Source organism: Cuculus canorus, chromosome 16 (genome assembly GCF_017976375.1).
Source record: "Cuculus canorus isolate bCucCan1 chromosome 16, bCucCan1.pri, whole genome shotgun sequence".
Taxonomy (NCBI): domain Eukaryota; kingdom Metazoa; phylum Chordata; class Aves; order Cuculiformes; family Cuculidae; genus Cuculus; species Cuculus canorus.
The window spans coordinates 2,832,264-2,854,461 of NC_071416.1; the positions used below are offsets into that span (position 1 = coordinate 2,832,264).

Genomic DNA, 22,198 nt, shown 5'->3' on the forward strand with positions numbered 1-22,198 from the left:
AGCAGCAGTTGATGCTTCGATGGATCAGCAGGAAGGGTTGTTGCAGGCTTGGGTTTCCTTTAGCTGTGCTGTTGCACATCCTTTGGTGTATTAAGCTCATTAGCATTAGGCCTCGTTAGTGAGAGTGAGGGGATAAGTACAGCCCGATTCCCAGTACAGAGCACAGGCACACTGAACCAGTGGGAGCTGATGTCACCTCCATGGAAAAGCGTATGCCACCACGGAACAGCAGTGGGCTCATAGGTGAGGGTAAAGGACTCTATCCCAGGGGAAAATCCCCACACCCCATCAGAGCTGCCATTCTGCTTTGCCTGGTGCCACGCTCGTGGTTCTTCTCTTCCCCGTGACTTCTTGAGGCAAGGCTGGCTGGATCTGGGGGTCGTGGTTCTTGTTGATGAATGAACATCTTGGGTAGGGAGAGGAGGGAAACGCTCCCATGAGCTACTGCCCTGTGCTGGCTGAATTGTCCCACCCAAGTCCCGGTGGTGGGATGGACAGCTTGCTGGATGTGCGTCTGGAGCTGGGTGGAATTGCCTGTCGCTGCACCAACTTACTTCAAACTGAAAAGTGCTTTGGGGAGAGATTGTGCACTGTCCCAGCCCAACAGAAGCCCCAGGAAAAGTTGCTGCAGGTGGGTTTGGGAGTGGCTGTGGCTGGCGCGCTCCGTAGCATCTGTGTCCCTCCTGTTCGGCCAACGCTGCTCACGGGGCAGATGCCCGGATCAATCAGCAGTGTGAGATCCTGTGCGTTTAAACCCCGGCGTTCTCGGGTGGTGCTGTCTGATGTTTTGTGCCTTTGTGACTTTCTAGCAGTGGCTTTAACAAAGAAAAGCAAGCTGCCCTGCTTTCTTACTGTAACAGTTTTCAATGTAGAAGTGCTTATGAGAATTTCTCTGCTCAATCACTGCTGCAAATCTCAAATTGGAGCATCTCCAAGAAGGTCACACTTCTGGAATGCTTAAAAACTCAAAGTCCCTCCTGTAAAGAGGTCACAGCCCTCTTAGCCTTGCCTTCGCTGATTAAACATTCCTGCTCCCCCGGAAGTGTAGGGATGAGGTCTCTAATCGGGAGTGGCTGCTAAATCCTGCACGGTCCCAAGTCGCAGAGGCTGCCACCCTCTCCTTCTTCGCTGCCCTGCGCAGCCCCCAGCCCACCCTGCGTGGTGACGCAGTGCTGTAACTAATGCTGCCCTTCACCCTGCGGGCATCTCGGTCATGGGCGAACAGTGGGATCACAGTGTTTTGTGGTGTGTTGCTGGGTGAAAGCTGTGCTGTTGGGCTAAAACACAGCTGGTACTCAAGGAGAGCCCTTTGCTGCTGTATTTCCTTTGAGGGGCTCTTTGACTGTAACATTTCAGAGATGTTCTCTTGAGTTGGGGGTCCTATTCCTGCAGATTTGTCCTGTTCTTTTGTTTAAATACTATACTTGCTGTAGTGGGCAGTGGTGAAGCGAGTGCCGGGCAGTCCCTTGTTTCCTAATAGCAGGGAGCTCAGAAATACAGAGGGGATGAATCCTGTACTTCTTGAGAGGGTGGAGAGGCCCTGGCCCAGGTTGCCCAGAGCAGTGGTGGCTGCCCCATCCCTGGAGGTGTTCCAGGCTGGTTTGGTTGGGGCTTGGAGCAACTGGATCCAGTGGGAGGTGTCCCTGCCCATGGCGGGGGCTGAGACTGGATGGGCTTTGAGTTCCCTTCCAACACAAATCATTCTGTGATTGTGCTGGCTAAGCCAGAGAGATCTGCAAGAGTGTGGTGACCGGGGTGGGCACTGAACCTGAACAGCAAGTGCAGGTGCCAAACCTTTAACAGCTTGGTGCTTGCTTGACCGGCACTCACAAAAGGTTTCCCAGCTGAGAACCAAGACCCACCTGCACCAATCTTTGTTTAGTGCTGTAGCCCTTGCACAGTGGAAGCACCTGCTGCTTGACGGTGAGGAGCAGGCAGCTGTTGCTGTTCTGTCTGCATTGTGGTGGGACTTCAGGGAAGTAGATATTTCTCTTAAAGCTAGGAAGCTATTTCTTTTCTTTCTGCAATGAAAGAATGCTCAAATATTGGAACTGGCTGCCCAGGGCAGTGGTGGAGTCCCTATTGCTGGAGGGATTAAAAAACTCAGTAGCTGTGGCACCTGGGGCCATGGTTTAGCCGGCACGGTGGGGCTGGGCTGGCGGTTGAACAGGAGGAGCTGAGAGGTCTTTTCCAGCCTTAATGATTCTGTGAAATGCCACATAGCTGAGATGTCTACAAACCTGGTACAGGCTGTGCCAACAGGGAGATGGAGTATGGGTCAAACACCTACATGGGTTGAATGGTGGGTGCTCCTGAAGGAAGCCAGTGTCCGTGTGTGGGAAGAGTGGTTCTCGTTAGCGAGGGCATCACCCCTCTGTGTGTGTGTCTTGCAGGTGAGCTGATGCTGTTGGCTCCATGTGGAAATAACCACTTCCCGCAGCTGTTTGGGTCAAGAAATGTGACTTGGTTACGGCTCCAGCTGAGGGCTGGTCACCTTCCATAGCTGCTGCAGCTCAGCAGGGTTTCAGTGTATGACCACAGGCTGCTTCAGTGGGAAAGATGGACCTGCTGCCCGTCACCACGCCTTGGTGTGGGCTGCAGGGGTTGCAGCTCTGCCTGCTGCACTGTGTCAGAGCCAAAAGCTCAAGCATGGGCAATAACAAAGGGGAATGTAAGCTTAAATTTCTCCACCAACCTCCTTCAGAACTGCTCGAGGTGGTACAGATGCCTGGGGTGAGAGCCAGGGCTGGGTTTGAGCAGGGCTGTAATGTGGAGGTGGCCGTGCTTTTCCCCCGGTGCTGCTGCTGGGGAGAAGCACCCAGAGCAGGCTCTGTCCTCTGGCTTGTGTTTGTCTCTGTGACTGTAGGGAAGGGGCAGACAAAGTGATGATAAGCAAACAGTGGGTACATAAGCAAAGGTGAAGGCTGTGGGGAGCTGCTGAGGTGCTAATGGTGTTCTCTAGATCATCTGAAGAGCTTCAGAAAGGCTTTGGGCTGGTCGCTCTTTGGTCCCTATGGGTGTATTAAGCCTCCCCGGAGGTGGCAGCTTGGGCTGTGGAGTGGGAAGCTGCTCACTCGGGAATGCCGCTGCTGTTGGGGTTTGGTAACAGCCTGGGGAATGAGTCCACAGCCCATCCCGGCTCCCCGGCTTGGTCATGGTCAGCAGCATATTTCCCTGTCAGGCACCCGTTTCCCTCTGTGTGGTGTCAAGGTGAGACTTTTTCTTTTGTCAAAGATCAATACTGTAAAGATTTATGAAGGGAAGGCACGGAGAGAGTAGGTATTTATAGCAATTCCATAAACAGTCTCTCTAAACGCCTGCAGTCACTTAACTTGTCTTTCTAGGAATGTGGTTTTGTTTAACCAGTGTAAGACTCTTACAGTTTCCCCAGTGCTCTGAAGACAGTGTCCTGTCAGAGCAGGAGGTGGTATCTGATCCGGGTGGAGATATTTTCCTGATGACTAATAAAATCAGAGTAGGTTTCTTTGTCTGTAACTGATGCGGGTAGAGAATCAGAGTGGTTTGTGTCAGAAGGGACCTCAGAGCCCATCCAGTCCCACCTCCTGCCATGGGCAGGGACCCCTCCCACTGGATCTGGTTGCTCCAAACCCCATCCAACCTGGCCTGGAACACGTCCAAGGATGGAGCAGCCACCACTGCTCTGGGAAGGCAGTTCCTTGACCTTCATTCTGCAGGATACTCAAACTGCTTCCACATGCAGATTCAAGGCAGCCTGCATGGTGCAGCTGTGGCCGTAAAGGAGAGAAACATTCTATTTTAGCAGGAAAATAAGGTCTGCAGTGATCACTGAGAACGAAAATCAATAAAGACCTGTGTTGTCTTCAGTAGCGGTTGCAACTGGGGATTGTTTTCTTTTGGACTCCAGACAAATAAAACATCCTGCAGTACATTAAAGCTTCAACCTTGAAGTGTTGTGCAAGCTGATGAAAATCAGAGGTCAGGCTGCTTGGAATGCAGCCCTTCCCTTTGCTTTTGAAAACTGCCTCGAAGTGCAGCTCCTTCTGTCCGAGAGCCCTTGTGGCAAACTCAAGCCCAGAGGCAGTGAACCTGTGGGGATGGAGCACCTGAGGGTGACTCATTTGCTGCGAGATCATTGGGTTGCTTCATTTACCACCCAAATGATCTTAGCTTGTAGTAGGAGAGATGATTCCAGAGCCTGTTGCTTTATGCATGAGGAAATGAAGTCATTCCTTCAGATCTTCCCATGGAGCAGGAAAGCGATGGCAGCTTGAGCCTTGCTGCAATGTCTGAGGGCAGCCCGACTTGCCTTTGTGATGGAACGCAGCTTGGAGCCGTGGAGATGATTAAGAAAAGTGAGGATGGCTCAACTAGGGCCTTGCAGCCCCTGGAATGATTAGAATTATCACCAGGCTGTACTGAAGCAGCAACAGTGCAAAATCGCCAGGCACTTGGTACTAGACACATGCTCAAGGGCGATTATATTTAAATCTAAACCCAAATACCTCAGCTGTGATCCTGGTGGCACTGCCAGGTAGGGAGCAGGTCAGCAGAGCCTGGAGAGTCAGAACGGGGCCCTCTGAAGGCGTTGTTGGGTCGAATAATCTTTTATGACTCCTATGTTTAGTCTTCCAAAAGCAAATGCCTATTTCCCTGGAAAGAGAAGGAGAGGATCCCAGCTGCCCAGCCTGTGTGGGGGCCAGGAAGGAGGTCTCCAAAAGCACAACTCTCCTGCCTGGGCATCACCCAAACCCCTGGGAGCAGCAGGTAATGTCCTGTGGAAGATGGGAATTGGGAAACACACTGCTTTCTACAAATAATTAAGCAAGGAAGGCTATAAACAGCCAGCCCTCCCTCCAGAAATCCATCTTCCACAGCAGAGTTGTGGATTCTAACAGCTCACTTAAATAAGCCTTAGGAGAGCCTATGAGCTGGAAGGGACTGAATACTGCAAAGCTGGAAACTTAAGCAAAACTTCCCTCTTTTTCTTGTTCTTCTGCACCATTTGGGGATGTGGGTGATGGTGCTGCAGGATGAGGTGCGTTCCCGCTCCGTTGGGTTGTAGTTGCAGCACAGGCTGATTTTACACGGTAATGGGCTGTGACTGCAGTGGCTCAAGAGCAGACTCGAACCCTGGTGAGCCATTGCCCTTTGGAGGGGGTAAGGCAGCAACTGGACCACTCCTCACTCACTGGTGGGATTGACCTCGGAGCTGCCTACTCAGTTGGTCCAGTAACAGCTCTTCTATAGAAGTATTGGGGTGTTCTTGGCTTCCTTGGTTCTTCCGGATGCAAGAAATGCTGGAGCTTAGCTCATAGTTGTGTGGAGGGAGAAGGGCAGGCTCTTCGGATGGGCTTACTCAGGCTTGTGCTTCCACCACCCGTTTGAGGTGAGCTGTGGTTTGGGGGTTTGCTTGCTTAAAAACTCTGTTTTATGATTGCCAAGGGCTTCCATTAATTTGCTGTTAATTTGCTGTTGCACTGATCAGAGCATCCCTGCTTCTTCCACACTCCTGATCTTTTTGTATTTCTTTGCAGTATTCCTTAGAGCCGTAAACTTGTTTTTAGAGCTCACGCAGCCCTTTGACCACATGTGCATTAACAGCGTCATTGTGGCGTTGGCGCTGTGTGGTTCCCTCCTGGCAAAGTCAGCAATGCTCTTCAGCCGAGCCGGATGGCGTGAAGGGATCCCTGGGAACAAGACAGGTTTGTGCTGTGTTTGCAGCACAGACAGCATTCGTACCCTCTGTTGGGAGGTGGAAGGATGAATTTGGATCTAGCTTATTGCCCCTGAACGCCACTGGTCTTCACCAGGTGACCGTACTCCCTGTCTGTGCCAATGCGTCACCCTCCCCTTGTTTGGCCTGGCTGCGGCATTCGATATCAGATAGCGATTGATTTGCTTTTCCAATTACAGCCCTGTGGGTATAAACAGCCGGGAAACCGGAGCTGGGCTCCTGGTAAACATGCTGGCAGAGCTGCCGCACCCTCCCATTGCTCTGCTCCAGGCAGGACGGGGTGGCCGAGGCTCGCAGGGAGGTGGCAGGGGAGCCTGGGAGTTGCTGTGCGCACCCTCTCCCTGGGGAAGGACAGGGAGGAAAAGGGTTAAACTAGATGGCAGTGGTGGGGTGACCCTGGCTGGATGCCACGTGCCCACCCAGCCCCTCTCTCTGCCACCTCAGCTGGACGGGAGAGGGAACATGTAAGGGAGTCCTCGTGGGTTGAGATAACGACAGGGAGATCACTCACCTGTTACTGTCACACCCCGAGGGAGACAGAGTAGGACCCAGAACTGTATTTAAACATTTAGTTAATTACCTATGATGTTACAATTCTAAGGCAAGAATATAAGCTTAAGTCTAGACCAATATAGCATCCTATAAAGATTTGTGAGGGACTATACAACCTGGATGAGTTCGGTGATCAAAGTCTTTAGATGTTTCCTTGAAGAAGTTTCTGCGAGTGAAATTTCTGCAAATGCTCTGGTGTTTGTAGATTGTTGACATCGGTGGGGAATCTCAGACCAGCTGAGAGATAGCTCTGATCAAGGCTTGCTCCTCTCGTTCTCTTATAGTCCATTCTGGAGTGATAACATCTGGGGTACCAGTCGGCCCATCTCCTTTACTTTCGTCCCAGTGGCACCAACTGGGACACAGTGGATTGTCAGTGCCACCCCCATCTATGTGTAGGAATCCAGAAAAGCCAGGGTCGTAGATCAGGATGTTTCCATCACAAAAAAACTCATAGTCTAAATCATCCAAATGCAACATATGTAGATTTCTATTCACAAATCTTATTAATACTTTTGTTTTGAGCATCACCTCTGAGTCTTTGTTCTGTAGCTATGGTGCAAATCTGGTAAGGGAGGGGATGACCAGGTGACGGTTTAGTCATCCTGATAGGCAAATGAGCGGCAGAGACATAATGGCTCGTTCTCCCCTACTCATCCTTGCTGCACAGGTGGGCTTTGATATGGACGCTGATGTGGAGTGGCCACCAGACCTCCATGTGGTCCCTCTCCACCCCACGACTCAGCAAGGCAGCAGCTTCGAGAGGGGGAGGGATATGTCACATGGGCACAACATTTGGGAGAGTCAGTTTAATTTATTACCAAGCAAATCAGAGTGGCATAATGAGAAATAAACGCAAATCTTAAAAACACCTTCCCCCACCTCCCTTCTTCACAGGCTCATCTTTACTCCTGATTTTCTCTACCTCCTCCCCTTGAGTGGTTGCACAGGGATGGGGAATAGGAGTCGTGGTCATTTCATCACACGTTGTCTCTGCCATTCCTTCCTCTTCACACCTCCCCTGCTCCCCTCACACCTCTTCCATGGAGATGGTCCTCCACAAACTTCTCCAAAGTGGGTCCTTCCCATGGGCTGCGGTTCTTCACAAACGGCTCCAGCGTAGGTCCTTTCCACAGGGTGCAGTCCTTCAGGAACAGAGTGGACTGCTCCAGCAGGTCCTGCCAGGCACCTGCTGCCATGTGGGCTCTCTGTGGGGTCACAGCCTCCTTCAGGCATCCACATGCTGTAGTGCAGGGTCCTCCCTGGGCTGTGGGTGGTGGTCTGCTTCACCACGAACCTCCAGCCCGCTGTGGGCTTCAGGAATCTGCTCCAGTGCCTGGAGCACCTCTTCCCTTTCCTTCTGCAGACCTTGGTCTCTGCAGGGCTGTTTCTCTCACGTTCTCACTCCCCTCTCCAGCTGCAGTTGCCGTCACGTAGGTTTTTTGCCCCTTCTGAACTGTGTCATCCCAAGGCACTGTGACCACTGCTGATGGGCTCAGCCCTGGCTGGTCCGTCTTGGAGTTGGCTGGCGTTGGCTGCTGGGCATAGGGGAAGCTTCTAGCAGCTTCTCCCAGAAGCTGTAATCCCACCGCTACAACAGCCTTGCCACGCAAAGCCAAGAGAAGGGCATAAGAACAGGCTTTCTCCACTGCCGGTTTGGGTGGCTTTTCCTTGTAATAGATAACGGCAGCACAAGCATTTTGCCTACAACTGCCTGAAAGGAGGTTGTGGAGTGGTGAGTGTAGGTCTCTTCTCCCAAGTGATAGGTGAGAGGATGAGAGGAAATGGCCTCCAGCTGCGCCAGGGGAGGTTCAGATTGGACATCAGGAAAAAATTCTTCATGGAAAGGGTCATTAGGCCTTGGCAGAGACTGCCCAGGGAGGCGGTGGAGTCCCCATCCCTGGAGGTGTTTAAAAGACGGGTAGATGAGGCACATAGTAGTGGACAGGTATGGTTGGACTCAATGATCTCAAAGGCCTTTTCCAACTTAGGGTTTATGATTCTACCTTCTGTTTTGGCAGTGCAGCCAGAACGTATCAAGGATGTTTCTTCACTTGCTCCGTTCAGGCTGCTCCAACGCTGCTCTGTCGGGATGAGCTGTGCAAGATAAGGCATAAGACTTGGCCTAGAACTTGCTGTTTCAGATGGTGCTGTCCTGTCAGACCACCCAGCAGTGACCGTGTGGGTGCTCCTCATCCATGGGGTGCTCAGCGGCTTCCATCCCTCTGGCTGGCAGGGCTCAGCCTGTGAAACTTCGCTCCGGAGGGCAGGGACCATGGTGGGCTGCTCTCACCCTTTCTGGTGCATGGCTGGGGTTGAATCTCCTCCATCTTCGGTATTGGTGGATGAAGAACCATTTTGACATCCAGCCAGGGAGTCTGCAGTGATGGGGCAGAGCTCTCGTAGCTGTGCTCGCGTGGGGAATGCTTAACCTACCCGTGTGCCGTGCTGTGCTGTGCTCCATGTCAGGTAGGAGCCGTCCAGATTCCTGCTGTAAGGGCAGAGCAAGAAAACATCGGTAACAAGGCAAGTTTTAACTTGGGTCAGATGTACAGTACGCCTTATGAGGCTTTGGGGACATCCAGCAGAGAAGACAGGGAAAGTGAGAGTGATTGTGCAGTAACTCTCGCTTTAGCCGCCTCTGTGCCTCCTGCTGTGCTGGCTGTTTGTTCGTTTGCACCATAAACCAGATCGTGTCAAGGAACGTCCAGGGCAGAGCGAGCTCAGCCTGGGTTTGTGCGAGTGCTGCCCTCTGATCTGGTCACAACTTCAATCCTGGGTTCAGTTTTGGGCCCCTCATACCACGAAAGACATTGAGGGGCTGGAGCGCATCCGGAGAAGGGAATGGAGCTGGGGAAGGGTCTGGAGAAGAGGGATTGTGGGAACGGCTGAGGGCTTTGGGGCTGTTTAGCCTGGAGAAGAGGAGGCTGAGGGGAGACCTCATGGCTCTCTGCAGCTCCTGAAAGGAAGCTGTGGGGAGGTGGGTGCTGGGCTCTACTCCCAAGAGATAGAACGGGAGGAAATGACCTCAAGTTGTGCCAGGGGAGACTTAGGCTGACGACCTGCATGTACACACACACGTAGTGGATCCGGGTGCCTGCTGGGAACACACCTTCAGTCTCAGCGCTCCTCGGACCTGGGGATGTGGCGCAGCAGGAGCCTCGCCACTCTTATGCTGTTGCGTCCAGATGGTGCATTGTCCCCTAATGCATAGCAGCTAGGGTTTTAAGGGGCTTCAGGCTTCTGTTCCTGCCGCCAGCATCTAACAAACTTTGTGGCTTCTCTCCATTTTCGTAGGAAAAAAACCACCTCCTTGGGCCAGACACTGAAACTATCAACTGATGGGGCAAAGAGCTGGGACACTTGACTGTACTAGGACACTAAAACATAGGGTTTAAGCCAAAGGAAATTTCCCCAACGTGGAGGCTTACACCTGCCAAGTCCTGTAGCGTTCTCGGGAGGCTTTTCTATTCCTGTTCTCCATTTCCAGCCTTTCATACATCATGGTATTCCTTTTGACTTCTTTTGCAAGCTAGCTCTGGCTCTGCCTTCCGCTTCCTCATGCTTTGGTTTGGGTTACCTGGTGCGAGCTGCTGGCTGTAGGCTGGTCTGCATTTCTACCTCCGGCTTCTACCTGGAGGCTCCTCTTGGATGTTGTGACTGACTTGCTTTTTCTTTCTCTTCTACTGTATCTATCTCTCTCTCTCTCTCTCTCTCTCTCTCCCCCTCCCCCCAATCTGTCTCTTGCATTCTCCGTTCTTCCCGCCTCCATTCCTGCAGGTTCATCATGCCTAGTGGCATATAAAAAGACTCCACCTCCTGTCCCACCTCGGACCACATCCAAGCCGTTCATCTCTGTCACTGTGCAGAGCAGCACTGAATCGGCGCAGGACACCTACCTGGACAGCCAAGACCACAAGAGTGAGGTGACCAGCCAGTCAGGACTCAGCAATTCCTCAGACAGCTTGGACAGCACCAGGACACCCAGCGTGACAAGAGGAAGTGTTGTGACTCCAGCGAGAGACACTCCAGAGTTACCCCAGAAAAATGCAACTTTGAAAAGCGACAAAGGGACTCTGACGAGCGAAGAGCCGAAAGTGGAGAATATCCCCAAAAGAAAGCTGTCGTCTATAGGAATACAAGTACGGAATAGTTTGTTCTCTTTTGTCTTTAACCCCATCCATTTACCGTGTGCGTTTTGTGTGAGCAGGGGTGCAGCTGAACTCACTTAGGGTAGCAAAAGAAACTACCTTCCTTGTCAGACTAACTTCCTGTGTTCCCAGGGGAGAGATTCTGCAGTAGCTTTCCCAAACAGACCAGAAAGGACTGAGTTCTGTCTACTTAAAGTAAAATATTTTGTTAAAGCAGTGGGACTGTGTTAATGGGCTGAGCCCCTTCAAGAGGCCTTTTGCTGCAGTGTCATAGAATCCTAGAGTGGTTTGAGTTGGAAGGGAATAAAACCCATCCAGTTCCACCCCCTGCCATGGGCAGGGACACCTCCCACTGGGTCCAGTTGCTCAAAGCTCATCCGACCTGGCCTGGAACACCGCCAGGGATGGGGCAGCCACCACTGCTCTGGGCAACCTGGGCCAGGGCCTCCCCACCCTCACAGCAAAACATTTCTCCCTAAGATCTCGTCTAAATCTCCCTTCTTGCAGCTGAAAACCATTGGAGAAGGAGCAGAGCGATATTCAGTGCTACACTGCACAGAGCACAGGCTCGGTGAAGGTGGGGAGGCACTCAGAGGTGCACCCCTCTGCTTGGTATCCGTGGATGTGGGCTGCTGCCGTGCAAAGTGGTCCCGGGGCTCTAGGCAGGAGGAAGCAAGCCCTCGGTGTCCACCGTTCCCAGGAAGCTGCTGCTTCTGTTGCTGGAAGCATTTAACTCTGGAAGTCGATGGAAATGTGCTGTTGGTTATATAGTCAAGTGGGAACCCACTGAGTAGCATAAATCCATGCTTTATTGAGCCAAACCGAAGCTGTCCACAGTCGTGCGCTCTTCTTGCAGACAGGTTTCCCAGTTGCAGGCAGCTGAGCGTGGCCAGCACTGGATCTCTCCCCCAGTGCTGGTTCAGTGCTGCAGGCTGTTACCTGCAGGCAGGAACTGGAGCACTTAGGCAAGTCCAAATGCAGGATCTGGGCTTTGAGCCACCAGACGTGTGTGTGCTGAATAAGCTCTTCACGGTAGGGTTAGCTGGCCAGGTCAGTATGTGTGATAGCAAAGGCTTTTCTGCAGGGCCAGTGGGGCAAAACAAGGGCAGCAAGGTGCGAGAACTCCCATTGGAGAGGCTGGCTGCCTTTCTGTCCCCTTCCTTCTCTGAGCTGGTTCCCAAGCTGCCTGCACCATGGCCTGGATTTCCTTCCTAAAACCTTCTAACCCTCTTATCCAAAGCGCAGGGGGTGTCAGTCCATGGGAGAGAGGAAGCTGGGCTCTTCTGTCAGTCTCAATCAGACCGCTGTCCAATCTTGAGCCTCTTGGCCTTTGCCCGTGCCAGATGTTGCACAGACAGGGCTCCCTCGGGGGCACAGAACCCTCGGAACGTGCCGCAGCCACGCGAGCAGCGGCGGGTGGCAGAGCCGAGTGCTGTTAGAGCTGATGCCTGGCAGGATGCAGTCCTGGTGCTCGCCTGGAGGCAGAGCTGAGCCATAACCCAAGACGATTGGTGTGTGGTGTCAGTGTGTGTGTGCAGCTCTCCTGGTCTACTGACGTGAATTCCAGCAGCAAGTTGTCGTGTCTGTTTTTGTCTGTATTTTCTCTGTTTAATAAGGTTGACTGCCTTCAGCCAGTGGCAAAAGAGGAGCCTCCTCCACCAGTCACCAAATTCCAGTCCATCGGGGTACAGGTAGAGGACGAGTGGCGGTAAGTGAGAGACGCAAGTGTTCATAGTTTCCTTTCGTTTAAATTGCGCTTCCCCCACTTCTGCTTGGACCTTCTCCCCTCCCTTGTTCCGATACGAGTGGCGTTGAATGGGGCCCATGGAGAGCTCTTCCTCCACAGCACACCCGCTGCACAAAGCCCTGGTTCCGTAAACAGCCACATCCACGGGAGTTTGGCATTAAATAAAGTACAAGGTGTAATTATAGATGTGCGTCAGTCCTCTCGTCTGAACAGCCTCATGCAGTAAGCAGGCAACCTTATAATTTTGTCTGTCTGAACGTGGTGTGTGTTTGTGTGAGGAGGGGTGGGGCCAGGCTCGGCCACAACAAACAAGCATGTTCCGCTGTCCATGTGAGGCCAACCAGGTTGGGTTCTGCTCTTCACAGTTTGCTTTTGATCTCTCTAGAAGCAGCCACTCTCGCAGCATGTCCTCCAAACAGGACACAGACTCTGACACGCAGGAACCCAATAACTCTAGCTGTAAATCATCTGAGAGAAGCCTCGCTGAGTGCCCCCAACACAACAACTCCGCTGGGGTTGAAGCCACTACCAGGCAACCAGCCAAGCCCTCGCAGATTAAGAGAAACCTCTCCTATGGAGATAACAATGACCCAGCCCTGGAGCCTTCCTCTCTCCCTCCTCCCGACCCCTGGCTCGAGACGTCCTCCACCTCGCCATCAGAACCCACGCAGCCAGGAGCCTGCCGGCGGGATGGGTACTGGTTTCTGAAGCTGCTGCAGGCGGAAACGGAGCGGTTAGAAGGCTGGTGCCGCCAGATGGACCAGGAGACCAAAGAGAACAATCTCTCTGAAGAAGGTAGGTGCTGTCAGCCGCTTGGCGTTGGACAAGAGCAGCCTTGCAGCTCCTCCCTCAAGAAAGAGCTGGAACTGAGTAGTGGAACAGCTTCCTGCAATTCCATTCCTGACAGCCTGCAGGGTGAGGGTGGAATGCAGAGAGAAGGATGGGACAAAGAACGTTATTTCTTTCAAAAAGATGAGGTAACTTCCTTTAGCAGATCGAGTAAGGGACAATACTGTGATGCAGCACAGAAGATGGTCAGTGTGGTGCAGTTACTGACAATTCCAAACTGCTAAAATCTTACATATGTTGCATTTAGGGAGACTATGGGATCTTCTCCTGCCCAACCCATTGTCCAGAAGCGGGCAGGTAGAACTTTAGTTGCAGTGGCACAAAAGGAACGTGACTTCTGAGCTTATTTGATCTGTTCCGTTGGTGGATTTGTCCTCGTAGCAAAGAGGAGATTTCTTCCTATGGGAAAGCTTCACTGAACATGTGGTAAATACACCACAAGCACGGTGAATGCAAGGCTGCTCGATTTTACTTGGTTCTGTCCCAATTGTGTGTGCTATTTTCAAATGAGTTGGCAAAAGCTGCGCTGCTTACGGTGCAACTCGTGCCCCTGGTGCACACCGAGTGACAGAAGTGGGTGACCGGGCTGCAGGGGCTTCGTTTGCAGTCTGGTTGCTTTTTATCTTTTTAATATAAGCTAATGGTGAACTAATGAACTAACGGTGAGGCTCGGTTAGAGCTGTGTCACTGCTCAGGTTGGGAAGCTGATCTCTAATCCTATTGCACTAAGACACTGCACCGGCTGCCACGCTGGCCAGGCAGTGCCAGGGCTCTCCCTGCCTCCGGGGGCACTTGCCTGGCTTGGCCTGCGGCAAGTGTGACCTGGCAAGGAAAGAGAGCGAGAGCGGTGTGACGTTGTATCTGTGACCTCCAAGAGCAATCTTCCGGTAGAGTCTATACCCAAGAACTCGGATACAGAGGAGAGCCCAGCTTACGCTTGTCCCACCAGAATCTGTGAACATTCAGAACTGATTCTGTAGGTGCAGCAACACATCAGGGAAGGGAATCGTTTCATCCTTCATGGTGGAGTTGTGTCTCAGCCCTGGCTTCGGAAGGGAAAACCCCAGACAATGTTTGTCCAGTAATGAGCAGAGGGATGGTGCCGTACCCAGAGGTTTCTTGGAAGACGCACTAAGAGCAGCAGCAGTTCCTGGGTATTAAAGGCCCTGGCCGGCCAGGAGTTTAATCCCTTCAGGTAAACAGGTCAGAGACAGTTCTCCTGTCCCTCGCCACCTTCACCTCGTACAGGAGTGTGATCTGCAAGCCAGTGCCAGCAGATCTACTCATGAGACGATGATGGTGACTTGGATGAGGGAATTTTCTTGATCAGGGCATGCTGAAGGCAGCATAGGACACTGTCTGCACACTCTGATGTGATGTTCACTCTCTGGTCTGCTCTAGAAGGAGCAATAATAGATGGCAAAGACAGCCATAGATCATAGAGTGATTACATCTCTCCCTGAGCACTTACTTCCTTGGGGTCTCTGAAACTCCTTTTCTAATGAATCAGGAGTATTCCTTTGCTTCAGAAACACTCAAGTTCATTGCTGCATTTAACAACAGCCTGTTCAGCTGAGCTCTCCTTTCTCTTTTTCTCTCCCATAGTCTTAGGAAAAGTCCTGAGTGCAGTGGGCAGCGCGCAGTTACTAATGTCACAGAAGTTCCAGCAATTCCACGGCCTCTGTGAACAGAACTTGGTGAGTCTGGGTTTATTTCTTCTGGGTTTGGGGGAGGGAAATGTATCATAGAATCATGGAATTAAGATTGGAAAAGACCTCTCAGCTCACCCAGTCCAACCACCAACTCAACACTCCTGTGGCTACGAAACCCTGTCCCCAAGTGCTACGGCCACATGGTCTTTGAACCCCTCCAGGGATGGGGACTCTGCCCTGGGCAGGCGGTTCCAGGGCTTCACCACTCTGTCAGTGAAGAAATTTTTCCCAATATCCAGCTTAAGCATCCCCTGGCACAAGTTAAGGCCATTTCCTTTCATCCTGTCCCGTGTCCCTTGGGAGCAGAGCCCAGCACCCACGCCCCCACAACCTCCTTTCAGGAGCTGCAAAGAGCAATGAGGTCTCCCCTCAGCCTCCTCTTCTCCAGGCTAAACAGCCCCACGGCCCTCAGCCGCTCCCACAACCCCTGTTCTCCAGACCCTTCCCCAGCTCCATTCCCTTCTCCAGACGCACTCCAGCCCCTCAAGAACTTTCCTGGAGTGAGGGGCCCAAAACTGAACCCAGGATTCGAGGAGTAGTCTCACCAGCACCGAGCACAGGGGCATGATCCCATTCCTGCTCCTGCTGGCTCATGTTCAGCTGCTGTCAACCAACACCCCCAGATCCTCCTCCGTTGGGCAGCTTTCCAGCCCCTCTTCCCAAACCTGGAGCGCTGCGTGGGGTTGTTGCGACCCAAGTGCAGGTCTTGGTGCTGAGCCTGTTTGAAGCCCATCCAGTTGGTGTCAGCCCATGGATCCAGCCTGTGCAGATCCCCCAGCAGAGCCTTCCTGCTCTGGAGCTGGGAGGACCGTGATCGGGGTTCCCGGGGTGATGTGGCTGCACAAGCCCAGCTGGTGCAGCACTGCCTGCTGTGAGGGACGAGTGCCGATCCAGAGCAGCCGCTGAGCAGCGTGAGGCTGATCGCCTCAGACGGGCTGTCCTCTGCTCGAGGATGAGTGTTTGCAATTCCTTTTGGTGCTTACGTGAGTAGAAGGGAATTCTCTTGATCTGCTGATCAGGGGATGGTGAGTGCACTGCGTCTGTGGGTCTGAGTTGTCGCCAGCCACGCTGCTCTGTGCCCTGGAAACTGCCTCTTTCTTTTTAGTTCTAAAGGGCTTTTTGAGGTGAACCATCGAGGTTTTGCAAAGTAGAGGGTAATGTTTGATAAGTCTGTTCTTCTCCCAACATGTTTGCTTTGTGTGTAAATTATGTGGATGGTAAAACCATTCCCAGAGGATTGTCCCTCACTGGTCACAAAGTGCTGATTGAGTTGGATCCCCTCAAGTGTAATTCCTCAAGGGTTTGCCCTTGCTGAGAGCTGAACGGGGATAATGTGGGCATGGATGGGAATCTGTTGGGTTTTTCCTTTCATGCCTTATGATGATATGGATTTCTCAGACTTACTCAGAGGTGAATTCCCCTTTGCCTGCAAAAAAAAAAAAACATTAGGGAACTTGGGAAGGAGGAGGAGGAGGGGCTGAAGTGCTGATCTCTGGCTGATGAGGGCTGAGATGAACAGCAGCACTACTCGCTGCCAGGCTCTCAGCAGAGCTGTGTCCAAGGTCTGCCTTTCACACCTTGTAATGGGTTGTTCAGATCCGATCCCATGCTTCCCTGAGACACCCCAGCCCGTGGTGGCAACTCAGATGTCTCGGACAACCCTGTTCTTGCACGAAACTTAAGCTACCTAAAATGATTCAACGTAGCCTGAGAAATATAGATACTTTCAGATTTTGTGTGGGACTGTAACAAACTTATTTGGTTCCTGGAAGCTCTATTGGCTTTGTTGGATTGCTGTACTCTGGCATGAAACTTCTCCAGGTGTCAGAGCTGTGCTTTACATCTGTTTCGATTATTACCTATCCTGGAATCAGGATCTCTGTGTAAGAAACGAGTGTCCTAGCTCTGAATCACGTGCTGGAGTTGGAGCTACAGCTGTGGGATTAGCGCTGGCTGGGGAAGCCTCGGGAAGAATGGGAGCTATTGCTTTCTGCTATGGAGAGCATCTCTTTTAGGATTCCTCTTCAACTTCTTCTAGGAGAAACACAGTCAGGATCTCTGCTGCCTGATCTCTTTTGCCTGGAGAAGTGGTGGCTGCCCCATCCCTCGAGGTGTTCCAGGCCGGGTTGGATGAGGCTGTGAGCAGCTGGATCCAGTGGGAGGTGTCCCTGCCCATGGCAGGTTGATGGAACTGGGTGGGCTTTGAGGTCCCTTCCAACCCAAACCATTCTGTGGTCTTTGCAGATCACAGATCTTTGTAGTTTTGACTGTAAATGATGGCATTGGGTCTTTGCATGCTTAGGGCTGGTGTCTTCCATGGGTTCCCAACGTTTCAGTTGTCAGGAGGTAGGATTGCAAGGGGGGAATACGGAAGCTGTGCAGTCTGGAGGGTAAATCCTTTCTGAAAGGCTGTTTTTTATCCTTTGCCTTCTAGAACCCTAATTCCAATCCCAGACCCACAGCCCAGGACCTCGCTGGGTTTTGGGACCTCCTGCAGTTGTCCATTGAAGACATCAGCATGAAGTTCGATGAGCTGTACCACCTGAAAGCTAATAGCTGGCAATTGGCAGAGACACCGGAGAGAAAGGTGAGTGTGGGGCAGTTGAGAGTGGCCACAACACCTCGCAGGCATTTGGGGCTTTGACCACGCTGCGTTTGTGCAGCGTAACCTCACAGCCTCGCAACACGCTGAGCCCATTCCTCCTGACTAATAGCGGAAACTATTTCCTGTTATATACCGGGAAGAAGTGTCAGGATGGAGAGAGACGGGTGGCGCGTGGCTTACAGCAGTGATACAGAGGCCTCTAGCGTTGCAAGGGCTGCATGAATGGGTTTTATTCCTGGTATCTGAGCAGTATAAAACACACCTACTGGAGCCCTTTGAAAATGCAGTGCAGATCGTGTCCCCCGGCCTGGAAGGCAGGAAGGGAACCGTGGCTCCGGGCAGGGCGGCACATTCAAATTTTGCAATTGCAGATGGAGTTCAGCCTTCGTGCTGCCCGTGCTGGGCTGGCAGAGCCTGCAGACTCTTGTCTGCTTCACTGAAGAGCTCTGTACCACAAAACACAAACAGGCACATTTGTAGGGATGGGGGAAGCTGTTTTTGATGAGTGTCTGCCTCGAGAACAGCTCCCGCTTCTCTCACCTGACACTCAATTTCATTGCTTCGCCGTGAGAGTCCCCGCCAGGTCAGAGAAGAAGCGTCTGTATGTGCATTTTTATTTTATGTTTGGGTTTTTTCCTTACTGTCTCCCTAAAGGAAGAGAAGAAACCACCCCCTCCCGTGCCAAAGAAGCCAGCCAAGTCCAAATCCCAACTGAACCGGGACAAAGCTTCTGATTCAGACAAGCAGCGCCAGGAGGCTCGCAAGCGGCTCATGGCAGCCAAGCGGGCTGCCTCCGTCCGGCAGAACTCAGCCACGGAGAGCGCGGATAGCATCGAGATCTACGTACCCGAGGCACAGACCCGCCTTTGAGCGAAGGGGCAGAGGAAGGAACCACATGGTTTTTATAAGTCATTAAAAAGGAAAAAAAAAAAGGGGTTCTCTCTAAACTAGTGTGATTTATTCAGTCTAGAGACAATGAGCCATCCTTGAAAAGGGCTCCCGAGTTGGCTTTTTTCTCTCAGCTTTAAGTAATGAAGATTTTAAAAAAAAAAAAAAAGAAAAGAAAAAAAAAAAAGAAAAAAATCCCCCTTGTTTTCGCACTGGCTGTGGTGTTGCGGAACGGACTGGACAGACTCCTGGAAACTCCAGCCCCTCGACTTGGAACTTCAGTCTTTTTACTTGTTCTATCTAATGAGAATTACGAGCTTGTTTACAAGAAGAAGACAAGAAAACATGAAGCCTCGAGCACTTGCCATGCTGTGTTCCTCCTCCTCTGTTCTGTTCTTCCTTCTCATCCTTTATTTTTTCCTGCCACTCCCTTTATCCCACCTTTTGCATGGCTTTGTTTACCGTGTTAGAAATAACCTCTCTTCCACAGAGCTCCCGAAGAGAACACCTTTCAGTGTGTGCTACCGTCGCACTCTGCTCGCCAGCAGCCTTTCCTGGGGTTTTTTGTTTTCCTTTTCATGGGGATGTCACGGCGGGGCGGGGGGAGGGAGGACGGGTGGGTAGGGAAAGGGCAGCAGGTTTGTATTCCTTGATTTATTGAAGTGAGAGGATGATGGGGTCTGTGGAATGTAATGCAGAGTTGTCAAAACGCAACCCAGAAGCAAATGTGCAATAAGCTGGCAAAGGGAGACGGGACGGCGCTTGGAGGCTGCTCCCGAGAGCGGATCCAGGCGGAGGGCAGCCGAAGGACTGCGGAGCAACGGCAGGCACGAGACACACATGCTTCACTTTGATTTTTCTCCTCTTCCCTTTACAAAATTATTTTCCTTGAATTGCTTGTTGAGAAAGAAGCTGCTGCACCGGGGGAACCTGTTTCTGGGGAAGGGGAGCGCTGGAGGAGAGGGTGTTTTGGGGTGGGGGGACCGGGTTTTGTACAAAGAGAAGGGCAGGGGTGGCTGGCGGGAGGCTGCCTGCCTGTACGTATGTGTACATATGCACATATACACTTAGTAGTACCTGTACATTGAATTCATACACACGTATACATGCCCGTACGCACAGCGCAGACGGTGCATCTCGCAGCACCTTGGTGAGAATGGGCATATGTATAGCATATATTTTTACATGTACTATATCTAGATGTGTGTAAAAGTGTGTGTAAAAATATATACCCTGTGTGTAATCAGATGACTATTTTTTCCTTATCTCCCTGCTCTCTGGGTAGAGGAAGGATTGCTAAATATTTTTTAGCCCATTTTCCCCTTTGTAGGTCTCCTTTTCAGTCTGACTTCTCGAAGCCAGAACTTCCACCACCTTTGCCGCCCCCTCCAAACAAGCATTCGGCCCCATACTGAGCGAGAAGGCTGGGGATTTGGGTTTTTTTTCTCTTCTTCACTTGCTTGAACGAGTTGGGAGATTGTGTGCTACTGTCAGGGGGTGGGGGCAGAATCCCAAAGAAGTTTCAGCGAGGGTGTTGGTGATCCAGAAGGCAAAAAATAAATAAAAGTGAAATCCTGACTGACCCCTGTGTGACTGGTGTGGTGTAAGTTGTCCCAGCACAGGAGCTCAGAGAGGCTTCTACCCTACTCCCAACATGGAGCTGATTCCCATCAAAGCGTGGCTCAAATTCCACATTGGCCTTGAATCGTTGGTAGTAGAGATCACAGGCTGGGCTTGGGGGAGGATGGTGAAGATGCAGGTTTGGGAGATCTCTAGTGCTGAGAAGGGTGATTTTACGCAAAGTAGAGGGGAATGTTTGACAAAGTGTTCTCCAAATGTGTTTGGTGTGTAGATTATAGATTCATAGAATAGTTTAGGTTGGAAGGGACATTAAGGATCACCCAGTTCCAAGCCCCCTGCCATGGGCAGGGACATCCCACTGGATCAGGCTCCCCAAGGCCCATCCAACCTGGTCTGGAACACCTCCAGGTGGGGCAGCCACAACTTCCCTGGGCAACGTAGGCCAGTGTCTCACCACCCTCATGGTGAAGAAATTCTTCCCTATGTCCAGCCTAAACCTGCCTCTCTCCAGTTTATCCCCATTGCCCCTCGTCCTATCACCACAAGCCTTTGTGAACAGCCCCTCCCCAGCTTTCTTGTAGCCCCTTCAGGTACTGGAAGGTTGCTATATCTCCTCGGAGCCTTCTCCAGGCTGAACAACTCCAACTCTCTCAGCCTGTCCTCACAGGGAAGGTGCTCCAGCCTTCGGATCATCTCCTCTAGACCCATTCCAACAGCTCCATATCCTCGTTATGTTGAGGAGTCCAGAACTGCACACAATACTCCAGATGAGGTCTCACAAGAGAGAAATAGAGGGGCAGACTCCCCTCCCTCGCCCTGCTGGCCACGCTGCTTTGGATGCAGCCCGGGATATGATTGACCTTCTGGGCTGTGAGCACACGTTGCCGGCTCACATCGAGCTTCTCATCAACCAGCACCCCAAGTCCTTCTCTGCAGTGCTGCTCTCAATCACATCATCCCCCATCGTGTACTGAAATTGGGGATTGCCCCAACCCAGGCGTAGGACCTTACACTATGTGGATTATGTGGATGGTAAAACTGTCCCCAGAGGATTGTCCCTTGCTGGTCACAAAGCATGGCTTGAATCGGATCCATGTGGCTGCTGCTGGGGCCTGGAACACCGCTTTGGGGCTGGTGCTTTGGCCATCAGCTGCCTTGCTGCACTCCCACCTACTGTTCTGCAGACTGGGCTGGTTGTTCCTTGTCCTGGGTCGATTGCTGCCTGGGCTGTGCTGGCCAGTGCTGTGCACAGCTCCAGGATGAGTTTGGGCAGCAGAGGTGAGCACCTATGTGCCTGCCTGGCCCTTGTTTTGTCTTCTGCTTTCTTGGAGGATGAGAACTCCACACAGCCAGAGCAGTGGGGTTGCAGAGCAGTGCTTTCCCGGCAAGATGGATTTATCTCTACAGCTCTATCGATGTACACACAGATATTAAAATATACACACACATATATATATAGATTAAAAATATGAATTTATCCATATTTCATAGAATCACAGAATCCTAGAAGGTTTGGATTGGAAAGGAACTTAAAGCCACAGAGCTGCACTAGTTGCTAAGCAGAGCTGCCTGCTCCCTGCAGAAGTATCATGGAATCATGGAATGGTTTTGATCCCCAAAAATGCCAGCAAATCAATTCTCAGGCCCAGTCTGTTGTTTTAAAAGTGCAACTATCTTTCTCAGCCCTGGGCAGCACGAGGAGCAATCCACATGAATCGTGTGCAGCGAGGCACGAGCTGGCACAGAACGGATTTCCCACTTCCGTGCAGATGGATAGATTTTCCCAGAACTCATATGCATATTCTATAACTTTCCAAGGTCTAATTTCAATGTCATTATAGAACTTTGCAACAGTCAAAACTCTTGTCATTTGGAGCTGGCCAGTCACGAGTGGTGTCCCCCAGTGCTCAGTACTGGGTCCAGCTCTGTTCAATATCTTTATCAATGACCTGGATGAAGGCATTGAGTGCACCCTCAGCAAGTTTGCAGATGACACTGAGCTGGAAGGAAGCATCGATCTGCTTGAGGGTAGGGAGGCCCAAAGGGATCTGAACAGGCTGGAACTTTGGGCTGAGACCAATGGCAGGAGGTTTAACAAGGCCAAATGCTGGGTCCTGCACTTGGGGCACAACAACCCTGTGCAGCTACAGACCAGGGGAAGAGTGGCTGGAAAGCTGCCTGGAGGAGAAGGACCTGGGGGTGTTGGTTGACAGCGACTGACCATGAGGCAGCAGTGGCCCAGGTGGCCAAGAAGGCCAATGGCATCTTGGTTTGGATCAGAAACAGTGTGGCCAGCAGGTCCAGGGAGGTGATTCTGCCCCTGGACTCGGCACTGGTGAGGCCGCACCTCAAATACTGTGTTCAGTTCTGGCCCTTCGCTCCAAGAAGGATGTTGAG

At 51.8% G+C, this 22,198-nt stretch overlaps 1 protein-coding gene across 6 annotated transcripts in view; it reads left to right on the plus strand.

The window, feature by feature from the left end:
• DLGAP4 (DLG associated protein 4) overlaps positions 1-19,806 on the plus strand; it is a 191,168-nt gene extending 171,362 nt beyond the window's left edge. For 5 of the 6 annotated variants that reach the window (XM_054081903.1, XM_054081899.1, XM_054081902.1 and 2 more), the window contains 6 exons: positions 10,049-10,410; positions 12,036-12,127; positions 12,552-12,961; positions 14,621-14,712; positions 17,162-17,314; positions 17,987-19,806. In XM_054081903.1, coding sequence (XP_053937878.1) covers positions 10,049-10,410; positions 12,036-12,127; positions 12,552-12,961; positions 14,621-14,712; positions 17,162-17,314; positions 17,987-18,202 — 1,325 coding nt within the window. In that variant the 3' untranslated portion in view covers positions 18,203-19,806. The remainder of the gene's footprint in view (positions 1-10,048; positions 10,411-12,035; positions 12,128-12,551; positions 12,962-14,620; positions 14,713-17,161; positions 17,315-17,986) is intronic. The other variant, XM_054081905.1, reaches the window with a different exon arrangement.
• Positions 19,807-22,198: the final 2,392 nt, after the last annotated feature.